This window comes from Copadichromis virginalis, linkage group LG2, assembly GCF_057382275.1.
Source record: "Copadichromis virginalis isolate Kocher_CV1m ecotype Utaka linkage group LG2, C_Virginalis_male_GT1.1, whole genome shotgun sequence".
Lineage (NCBI taxonomy): Eukaryota > Metazoa > Chordata > Actinopteri > Cichliformes > Cichlidae > Copadichromis > Copadichromis virginalis.
The window spans coordinates 37,683,443-37,695,596 of NC_140619.1; the positions used below are offsets into that span (position 1 = coordinate 37,683,443).

The 12,154-nt window shown below is 39.4% G+C and overlaps 1 protein-coding gene across 3 annotated transcripts in view; it reads right to left on the reverse strand.

Moving 5' to 3' along the window:
- enox2 (ecto-NOX disulfide-thiol exchanger 2) overlaps window positions 1–12,154 on the reverse strand; it is a 194,353-nt gene that overhangs the window by 91,744 nt on the left and 90,455 nt on the right. For all 3 annotated transcript variants that reach the window (XM_085433758.1, XM_085433765.1, XM_085433771.1), the window contains one exon: window positions 4,932–5,078. In XM_085433758.1, the coding sequence (XP_085289884.1) occupies window positions 4,932–5,078 (147 nt within the window). The remainder of the gene's footprint in view (window positions 1–4,931; window positions 5,079–12,154) is intronic.

Genomic DNA, 12,154 nt, shown 5'->3' on the forward strand with positions numbered 1-12,154 from the left:
ATTTAATTAATTGATTTTCATGCAATGAAAAAAAAAAAACCAATAAAAAGAAAAACATTTCTTTAATCTAGGCATTGGAAATGCGTCGGATAAAAATCACACGCATGGCCTTAGGTTTGAAAATATACCTCCCCTCTGATCACTTCAATATTTTTCCCAGTCAAACAACCTTGTTACAAGGGTGCTTGAAACCCAATCAGCCAAAGGGTAAGTGTTCTCCTTCAAAGAGCGTTTTCCACACAAAGTTATTTGTTACTGCAATGAGCAGACACACTGCTTGCAGCGGACATACAGATGTCAAACTATGCTAACTAAACTCGCCAATCCAAATAGTCCTTTCTTTACGAGTTTGTCCTCATGTCAGACATATTTGGGTTACATGAAAACACATTTAATTCAAAGTCCTTTAAGTAGGAGTGTTTCTTAGTATTGTGTTAACTCTCACTAACACACTGTAGACTGCATGAGATCAAGAATGTTAGTTAAAGAGTGCTGGAGGCACAGCGCTGCGATTGAAATCACACCTCATTACCAGAGTTGACAGGGCCTCCCCACAGCAGAGGAAACCCTCATTTTAAGGCCTGAAAAATGACAGACAGTCTTAAACAGAAATACCTTAAAAAATAAAATTGATTTCCATCTTCCCCTTCAGCTGTTCGGTTTTTTGGTAACTCAGTTTCAGAATCAGAATCAGAATCAGAATGGGTTTATTGCCAGATGTTGAGGTTTACAACATTAGGAATTTGCTGCGGTTTGACATCACAAAATATTAGAATGCCTTTAACTTTGGCTCTCTTTAAATCACACAAAACTGTTTTGGAAACTGCTCCACAAATTATGATTATCATTACTATTACATTAACATGCACAACAGGCACGACATAATTCAATGTAACATGTGCAGTTGCTACTACACTGACATTTATATTCATTATAAAGGGTAAAACTGCTCCACTACAGGAGCAGCATCATTTTAAAAATCTCATTCTCTTCGCCACCTGCAGCTTAAACACAGCAGGACTTGAGGGGAAATGGGCATCTCTGGCTGTGTTGCAAAACTGATAACAAACAGTATAGGGAAGATCCGTGCAGTGCGCCTGCTAACCCTAAGGCACCACTTATTATGGATGGTTAAAAGACAGAGTGGGTGCACATAAACAGAGAAGACTAAGAAAATAAAGAGCAAACATGGTGGCTGAGTGTGTAGTCGAACTATAGAGGGAATGGTCGCTGGGGAAAAAGTGCGTTAGTGTTTCATTTAAAAACTAAATAAAGTATAACAAAATTTTACTGGGCACAGAGAAGCTCAACAATAATCTCGTTTTTGTAATAACCAACTGGTAATGACCTCCCAAGTGATATGATGTTCACTGAACTTAATTTCTCTGGAACTTTTTCATACTGAAGTAAATAAAAACATGGAGTTAGTCACATCCAGTCAGAGAGAGAAGTGACTCTGACAAACTGTGTCTATTTAAAGGCCGAGTCCACAGAACATCAATTTCAAATGTTACTTTTTGACTGTTTACAAGAGAGGAGTGCTCCATCCCCTATGTGTCTGTCTGCTTAGTGTGGCAATTTAACGATTTAAAGAAATGTCATCAGAAAAAATGAAATCTTTCCAAAGCAAGCCATCAAATCTGTGATGACTTCAATTTCTCATGTCAGTTAGTTCATTTGTTAATTCCCTAAATTTTAAATCAGTTAGTGAAAGACAATTCTGCTGTGTAACATTTGAGGGGGCTGCTGTATAATGCCACTAGAGTACCATGAATTGTACATGTAATGAGAAAACTCTTTCTATTTGAGTTTCTGAACAAGACTCAGTCAATACAGCTGTTAATGAGTCACAGTGCTTCAGAGGGCTCAAGGACCTGACCAGGTGAAGACAATCAAAAGCCAGACAGAATCCAACCCTAGAAGCCGATAAATTCACAGCTCCATCTGCTCTAGGCCACCATTTACCTGCTAGTCCTGCAAGGGCTCCAACCAAGAAGGCAGAAATAACTGACAGACTCTCAGGTCATACCAGGCCAAGTCAAAGCTAATTTGTAGCCAATTTAATTCTGGAATAGCACATGGGGCAGCTAGATTTGTGATTTGTCAGTTTGGACTCAATGTAGTCCAACAGAATCACGTTAAAAGTCAAGAGAAGAAGAAGAAACTAGTTAAAGACAGTCTGACGCTGAATGGGTCCTTTTCAGTGAGAGACACCAACCTAAGACACTTCCAATGCAAAGACCCCTACACTTAAAGTCAATGAAGAAGTGTCAATACAGGTTAGACAATGGGATGAGGTCAAACATAAGAGGTAACCAGTGCTCCTCTATATCACCAAGTACATGACAGATCATAAAAAAGAATTACTGGGAATTTCAACACAATGTGGGCTGCTCCTGTACAATGTTAGTGCGGTGCTGCAATAATGCTTCAGCAGGTAACTTAATATGGCAAAAACTGGTAAAAGGTATATAGCAATACGATCAGTCCTCTATATTATTTACAATCTGAAATTTACGCACACTCGTGATTTCTAAGAACTGTTCTTTTGATGATTAACAATTATTACTGAGTATTACTGTAATATACGAGATCAAATCTCCAAAAATAGACTATGTTTGAGCAACCTTTGGTTAGAGAATGACAAAGTAGCTAATGATCCATTGCAACTCACAGATTATTGTAATGTGTCAAGTACAGAAAGAAAGTGTCAAGTTCTGTTGTCACTGCTTGACTGTACGGCACAAAATAATGAGGACTTAAGTCCATAGAGGAGTCAAGGAAGCTTGCAAGTGTTATATCCGAAACAAATTAGAATCTCATTTCAGAAAATCTGACCAAGACTCTAAAAATAGTTGAGATTCCTATGAAAATGGACATCCACACGTAAAATAACAGCCACTTTTCCATTTTATATGATCTTAACCCTGGGCACAATTTGAAGGAAGATTCATCAGGTGAGTTTCACAAAGAAAAAAAATTAATAAATAAAAAAATCGGACGAATGCTGTAGGAAAAGCGGTGATTTTCCTACAGCATTCGTAGCAAAATGCTGTAGGAACACATAGCTGGATTTGCATAATCCAGCTATGTGTAGCACCGTTTACCCAAGACAAATTTCCCATGTGGGAGAATAAGGCTTATTCTTATGATTCTTGTGAACTGTAGAGCGTTGGATGGAGGGATGATGGATGCCTTACCACCACATCAGCTCATGGGCCCTTCAGCTGGATGAGAAAAATAAATAAATCTCCTTTTGCTTTTTTGACAGGCAGAAATAGAAATTCTCGACCAGGATATCCTCTGGTTACACTGGAAGCTCTGAAAAACTGTCCATTGCCCCTTGAGGCCACTTGCTGTTGAGTTCCCAGGCCGTATAAGATCACATCCTTGTATTATGTAATACTGGAGAAACCAAGTTCTCAGAGAATGGCAAATATAAATAGAATACTATAAATAACTTTGTGCAGAATTACCAAGTTACACAGAGCCAAAATACTGTAACCGTAAAACTATAACTCTATACACTGTTACCACTGTTGCTCTGAGCACTTTTTGAATATACTGAACATTTCTGCCTCGTCTAATGTGACTTAAACATGACAGCAGAACAACGCAGTAAATATTCTCAGTTTCTGCTGTGAATGCACGGTCATACTGACAGAGTGATTTCACATTAAACTAATGACATTATGACCGTAGGATACTTGGTTCTCACTGCTGTTGTGGGAAATCTAACAAGTGAGAGCTCATTGATCATGAAGAAACTGGAATCTAACAAAAGAAAAAGCTCCATGTTTGTTTACATTTGCACAACATGCTCTCTTCATAAACTTATCTGTATAGATCAATTTTAGGAGGTTTGTAACACAGTTGAGACATTTTTTCTTAATTGAAAAGCTGTATTAAGCCAACAAACTCCTGCAATAATACAAAGCATTGTGTTTTGGTAATTGGTGCATTTTCTAATTTAAGGCTTTTTACCGATCGCTACCTTCTTTTATTTCCCCCAGTGTCAATTTCACTACCCCCCCCCACACACACACACCCACCCTGCCCTTCTACAATCATCTAAGATACATTGCCCAATTAGAGTTTAGCGTGGTCAGCGAATTAAAATTAAATTGCCATCAAGTCATGGACTCGTTCATGTGAAGATGTGAGGAAAAGATGAAGAGTCGATTAAGACTGCGCTAATGGGAAGTATTAATTAGCATTGCCACGAAAGCAGAGCTCACAGAACAACACCTCTCTGTCTTAAGGGCCTTTTTGTTCTATTACTCACAAAGCAATTAATTAGTCAGTATTTCTTTAATTCTTTAATTAGAAAGTCCTTTTTTAATTTGACACATTACCAGGCAAACACCAACACTTACTCAAATTACTGTTTAATTATAGCACATCCTCACATAAACGCATGCACGCGTGTGCACTTTTCTCAGTGTGTCCCTCCCTGTGGTCAGTGTTTGTGTGAGAAAACTGAAGCTGTGTTGGAGCTGTGATTGGCAGCCTGTGTTGGCACGGTAACAGACAGTCAGGCGCGTACACACAATCTCACCGGAGCATTTTTTTTTTCTGCTGCAGCTGCCTGACCTCCAAACAGGCCTGACAACCAGAGCCCGAGGACATGGCAAGGTAATCGAAAACAACAAAGACTGAACTAAGCTACTCTTTTCCATACTGCCGCCAAATAATAGGATTATGCAACAATTCACATTGCACTTATTTGATGTTGGTAGAGGAAGACGGAGGGGAGAAAGGTAAGAAATATAACTGTTGTATCAAAGCACTCCTAAGTGAAGGGGGGTATTCTCCATTTGAGGTTACAAACTCTTGCATTTAGAAATTTGACATGGCAAAATGAGGATTTGAGACCATAGAGCAATCCTGCAGCAGTGGTGCAAAACTTGTGAGGTAGCTGCTGTTAGTACCTGGAGGAAGGCTGGCTCTCTTCCTCTTCTTGCTGTTTTCTGCAGTGTTTTCCAAGGGAGGACAGTCGGTCACCAGCTGTCCGCTGGAACCGTTGAACTGAAGAGGGTCGTTGTTGGCTGCTGGATCAAAAGGCAAAGCGTTGAGTCCTGCAAAACAGACAAAAACAAAAGCCACAATATATTCAATTAAATAACGACTCTTCGTTTATTTAAAATGATGTGAGATAAATGAGATTACAAAAAAGTGGACGACATATATAAAGAGTGTCACTAAAAATGCTCCCGTTTTGGGCCTGACACTGCAAAAAGAGTTCAACTATCTTCGAGTCACACTGGACTCAAACCGTTTACATGCTAAAAGTTGTAAAATATATTTTTAAATGTAATCAGTTTAGACCATTGCTACAGTCAATAGCAGATGGAATAACACTTAAATTAATTAACCCTAATCAGGCTGATAAAACCCATTCTCATTGGTACAGCAATCTAGAAAGCCAACTGGGCTACACTGATAAATTAGTATTTCTGCTGAGATTCAAATAGCCAAGGTTTATATTGCTGTTAATTAAAATGTGCTCGCTCTTTAAGAAAACAAAACCAAAACTAATATGGGATTTTATTTTCTAGGTCTTCGTTTCAGTTGCTCACTTGCAGGCAAAAATAGACAACGATACACTGGATGCCTGACATATGAATCAATATTTTGTGCTTGCCTGGGCAGACGGGTATGTGCAAGGCTTCCTTCTCTTCTAATCAAGGTCAGTTTTAACAAGGCCACAACCTAATAGTAAAAATAAGACAGTGTGGTGAAGACAGCTTTTTCCTTAGCATCTTTATTTCGATCATACGAGACAGTAAGAACACTTGAATGAATCTTTATTTATCACTAAATTATTATGAGATTCCCCCCCAAGTCCTAATGAATGTATCACTTATTCTGCGCTCTTTAAGAGCTGCATTAGTTCATAATTCAGAGTAGGGTCCTGGAGAGACTCCGTCTTAATTCATGAAAAATTCATGACACTTCTTTGAGCTCAGATTTGTTTTCCCTCCATGGCAAAACAGAGCAGAAACCCCACTTTACTGTGGCTCTATTACAGGTCTGAGAGACCAAACAGTTTGTATCAAACTCAGAAGTAGCTATAGACATTCATTTTTTATTTTTTTAAATTGTGCACTGAAACTGTTGTAGCCTTGTTTTTTAGCCCATCAAATACTCAAGACTTCAGGGTGATGCTCTAATGATGCAGCTTTGAAGTAGTGGTTTAATTAAGGCTTATACAGCTAATGAGGTTACTGATACCTTTGTCAACTGTGTCAACAACAAGATTGACCAGTAGCTTTTATGTGACTAGCAACTGACATAGACAAAGAAAAACAGATAGATCAAGCCTCACTTTAAAAAGGAGAATAAGGAAAGTAGAGAACTACCAAATTTCCCCTTGAATTTTATAAATCTAGTGTGCAAACTCCCATTCTGTTACATAAACAATCAGTTAAAAACAAAACATACAAACAAACAAACAAAGAAAAAAACCAGAAAAAAAAACATAGGATAAAGTCTGTTAGAAAGTTAATGCCATGCTTGCAATTCCAGCAATAAAACCTGAAACGAGGCCTTAAAATACTTTAAATCTGTGCATGGGAGATTTCTCAGATTTAGGTATTTTCTGCACAGTCGGTCTGAGTAGTGTGTGTGAGCGTGCACGCACGCACAGAACCCTCTTAAGTCAATCTCTATTCAACATCCATCTGTCACGTCTTTAAAGATGACCGTCCAGAGAGCAAAATAAATGCATTCCTCTGCCAATGTTAACTCTGTCACCAATAAACAGCAACAGTTTACATCTGAAGAGATGAGACTTTTAGTCATGCGCTTGTGAGTTCCCAAGCGAAAGGCAAAGAGTAGTTATGGAAAAAGTGAAGCAGCACTGAACACTGACCACTAAGCTTCAGTGGTTACAGTGTTACTGCCGTTCCAGATGAAGGAAAGAGCGTCACTTTAGCTCACAGTGGTGAGCTTCTCCAACAATTTTACAAGATTTGTTCCTAAACGGAAAAAAAGGACTTGAAAATATGGTGCAAAGGTGAATGAAAATAGGCAAATCTGTGGCACTCAAATTGTTGATTTTATTTGATCTAGAGTTCATGACAGAAGGCTCCAAGGACTTAAACATTTTTTATTTTTTTAAATCAAGTTCAGTAACTTATCTGGCTCTTGAATGATACCATTACTCTGGAATTAACTGCAGAGAAAATAATGGACACAATAAATCGGCCTCAATGAAAAAGATTTTGGCTGCAAATCTTCATTTCTAATCACACACTAGAATCTTGTTTTTGAAGTTTAAGCTCTCAAGAGGCCATTTTCAGAACCAGAAATTGGACAGTTACTCACACCAGAAATGTCTTGGTTTAAATGTGCAGGGTGGGAAGAGAATTTATGAGTAAAGGCGGTGAGTGTGTGAGCTTTGTATACTAACAATGTCTTTCCAGGGTCATCACCCTACTTGAGTCTGTGGGCTGATGAATGGCGTATTTAAGTTTCAACATCTGGCCAGGGCGTGTAGCGATGTCGGGGAGAATCACTCCCCAGAGGGAGAAGAAAATAAATGCCAGGAGGGTGGGAGGAGATGGACAGCAGGGCTGCAGAGTAAACCGAGGAAATGAAACAGAGACTTCGAGCCTCAGAACGGAATACAAAAGAAATATCACAAATGACTCTGGGCTGCTCGTCCAACAAGAATGAATTAACAACATGCACCATTAATGGTACAGTGAGCCAGGAAAGCACAGGACCATTAGAATGCACAGTGAAAGTCAGTGGCTCATTAAAACACCATTGAACTGCCTTGGAATTGAAACAAGGTAGTACGTCTACATTGTGAGTTTCTTGGGAGAATGCGAGCCAGTTTCTGCTGATTATTTTAAAGTTGAGCCAGGTCAACAAACAACACAAAAACAAAACATGGAAGTAACCAAGCTGGATCCAAGCAGTTACAACAATAACTGCTCATTAAACTCACACATAATTTACCTCACAATCTATGAAATGTGATCCATAATCCCACGTTTAGCCTGCTTTACTCATTTTCTTTTAGTACACTGATCAGCTTTGAGATTTTAGTCTAATGGTTATACAAATTAAGGAATTTAGGAAATTAGATTAGATAAGACTTTATTTCACAAATGCCCTATTTTTTAATTTGACACTGTTGAAAACAAGTTGTATCTTACATCTAGTTGTATCACACTTCATAAGTCACTGGGAGCTATGGAAATTGAACCTATGAGCTTTCAAGTACAAGACAGCGCACTGAGCTGTAATGATTTTCTTCCTAACACGTTTGCATAACTCTCTTGTAGCCTTTAATCGAACAAATATCAGCTAATAAACCAATTGGTGGATATGAATAATGCAGAGCATAAGGAAATGTGCATCAGCGCACCACTGCGAGGATGGGCATTAGTGCGGGGACGACCTAAGCAGCGAAGTCTTTAAACTAGAGCAGAGAAAATACAGAGACCATGTAGATTATTGGACATTCATCCATCTGAACAAGGCAAAGGGCAAGACGGTGGCACATTCCATTAACACAGTCCCAACCTCAGAAATAAATCAGCTTCTCTGACTAATCCACTGCATTACTAAACCCGAACTGTCAACAAAGCGTCTTTCAGCTCCACTGATTTGCATCGGACGTTTAAAGTGGCTGAGCACATTCGCCTATCAGATCAGGTGAAAAACAACTTTTAATCCTGAACATCACAAAAAAAGCCAGAAGAGGAAATGCTGCATAAAGATCTGTGTGTTTTTCTGTCTTGTTGAGATGGAGCAGATTCATGCACTTTGGTCAAAGAAACAAGAAAAACACCTTCCCCATACACTGCTTCCGTTTTGCAAGTTTGTGAGCTCACAGTTGGATGCATCCGACAGACCTAATGCTCTAAAAAAAGAAAACATGTTCATGATACCCAGCTGTGGTGAGAAGCAAGGGGGAAACCCAGAGCAGTTGCCCCACTAGAAGCAAAACCAAGACTTCTTTCTTATTTTCTTTGGCTATTTCAAAAGAACCCAGCTAAGGTGGAATGCCTCCTGGATGGCACATACTGCAGATATTACAGACATTACTCTTAACTCCTTGGTGTCATCCCCAGAAGACTTGGTGGAGGCAACTGAGGAGAGGCAGGCTCGGGCAGCTCTATTCAGATAGCCAGCGGTGTACACACTGTATAGGTTGTCAGTTCATCACAGGACACCAAATGGTCATTTTTTTGGTTTCGTTTTGTTTAAACAGAATTCCAAGTTGGCGTCACAGTTTGGAAAGAGGTCACAGCTACAAGGTCCTGTATGGAAACTGCATGTTCTCCCTATGTCAGACAGCTTTTTCCATCAGGCCATCAGACTGCTGAACACGTCATAGACACCTCAGCTTCACTACTGGAACTTCAACATTATGCACTCCACACTGTATATAAATGCCACTTGTTTTGCACATATTCAACTCTGTATATTTTATATATTTTATTATTATTATTATTATTTTTTTTACTATTTAATTTGTAAAAATGTGCATACACACACACACCACACACACACACACAGGAAAATATTTAGTATACACATCCAGAAATGCATACACTATTATATATTGTACATATATTTATTAGTTTCAGGTTGGCCATTCTTGTATTTTGCTCGTTTGTGTTGTTGTGTTTGCACATCTCTGTTGCTTGTGGGGCTCGCACACAAGAATTTCACTCACATGTGCTGTGCCAGTGTGGCTGCACATGTGATGTGACAATAAAAAGTGATTTGATTTGATTTGATTTCACTGTGAGCTTCACCCCACACTTCAAAGGTATTCATGGGGTTAGGTTAACTGGTGATTCTGAACTAGCTATTAAGATAAGATAAGATAGAACTTTATTAATCCCTCGGGTGGGTTCCTCTGGGAAATTCGATTTCCAAAAAAGCACAGCACCGACAGAAGTTACAGAGTTATACACACACACACATATATATATATATATATAAATACAGAGACAAATATAAATAAAATATACGAAGGGGATAAATAGAATAAATAGGAATAAAAATAAAAATACAAGTGAATTGCACATTTCAAGTATTGAGTCTATTGCACCGTTGACTATTTACAAAAGTATTGCACAAAAGGTATTGCACACTGAGGTGAAGAGGCACTACAGCTTAGTTGTTCCCTCCTTTGTCCTCCTGTCTCCCCTCCCTCTCCCCTCCAGAGAGGAGTTAAACAGTCTGATGGCGTGTGGGACAAAGGAGTTTTTAAGTCTGTTAGTTCTTGTCTTGGGGAGAAGCAACCTGTCACTGAACAGACTCTTCTGGTTGTTAATGGCCGTGTGCAGAGGATGCCCAGCATTGTCCATAATGTCCATCAGTTTCTTTAATGTCCTTTTCTCTGCCACTGTCACCAGAGTGTCCAGCTTCATGCCGACCACAGAGCTAGCCCTCCTGATTTGTTTATTAGTGTTGATCCTGAGGCCGACTGGCAACCTGTCCAGGATGTCCCAAAACTATTGCCCTATAACAGCTGTGATGGGCTCGAGCTCCACTGAAACCACACATTCACATTTAAGAAACCTGGAACACAAATGCAACGTTGCTCGATAACTAAATGATTCTCTGTCTTTGTTCTTTGCTGGAAAGTTTTTAATGATGGCATTGCATTGTTTGACATTCAACTATTTTAACTGAATATAATAATAAAAACCATTTCTAATAATGCCGTGATATACAGTGAAGCTGCCAGAATGTTAAAGAAACACTGTGAGACAGGTTTGGCCATACTGTCGCCACTAGTTTTTAAAATCAATACACAAAATGCTTTAGCACTATAGTCAACACTATATTGTCTATATTGATGACACACTAGTGAAGCAGACCACGTGCATAATAAGTGCCAGGGTAGAAAAGGTATGAAAGTTTTATAAGAATGGCCTAAGAGTTCAGGCTCCATTACCAAGAGGCAACATAAGCATCGATATAATAATGCAGCCCACAAAGTGACTTTGTGGTAATATTTTGAATCATGCTTCATTGCACTTACTGCAAAGCTGGCAGAGTGTGGGTCAGAGTAATGTGACAGTCACAGGCTATAAGTCTCATTTCTGCTGGCAACTGGCAAGTCTACAAACAGGACCCCAAATTAACCTTCAGTCACCTGAAAGGGTAGTGATCAGCCACAAGACCTCACTTAGCACTCACTAAAAAGGGTTTGTGCATAGATCAGACACTACAATAAAATGAGATGTTACTCTATTCATATCCCGTCTTGTGTGTCCATCAGGACACATTCTGGCTCTGGACTCACTGGACACGAGCTCCAAGCTTCCTAAAAAGGCAGCTGACTGTAGATATGAATAAACAAGGTGTCTGACTGATACGGCTTAGCAAAGGATGCAAAGAATGGCAAGCAGCTGTGGTATTCTCAAGAGACCATTAACGAAGCTTTTCACTTCCTGTGTATTTATAGCAAAGACAAAGAGCAGTTAAAACCACAAGCACTCCACACAAAGTGGGAAAAACAAATTATCATTTTAGGTACAACCGTGTTTTCTGACAGAAAATTAATAACCGAGGGTATGTTTCTCACCCTTTCCCCAAAATATTAACAACAAAATATTATTAGTCTGTCGCATACGCAATACACAGTAGTTCATATTTTAAGCGAGCTACGGCAGCAGTCAAAAACAAATTGTCACGTAATCTCCGAGACAAGTTTCCCAAACTCAAGCTTTAATGAAAACTTGGGTTTTGTTTTGAATTCGCACGCCTGAGGGGCCAGTTTTCCTCTGTCAGTTTGCGGTGTTGTGCGCACACATGAGTTGATCACCATGAATACTCTCGAGGTGTTTTAAGTCACGTTCTTGATCAGGAGTGACAGACTTCATCCAGGTAAAACCAGAGGCAATTAAAAGCCATTAAGACAGCAGCCTGGCCTGACGCAGCTTCAGCAACTCAAGGCGGGATGGGAGGAAGTCTGGCAGAAAATTGATTACGGTGAATATGGAGGGCACAGTGACACCGTTACCCAAGGGGGCTTCTACCAACTGGAGATTGTACGTGATGCTGTTATGGACGCCCGTTTCCATGGAGACCTGTCAAATTAAGACAGAAGATCTCCGCTGGGTAATCTATCCGCTTGGTTGTACACAGTCAGTGTGATATGTGCTCTATGGGACCT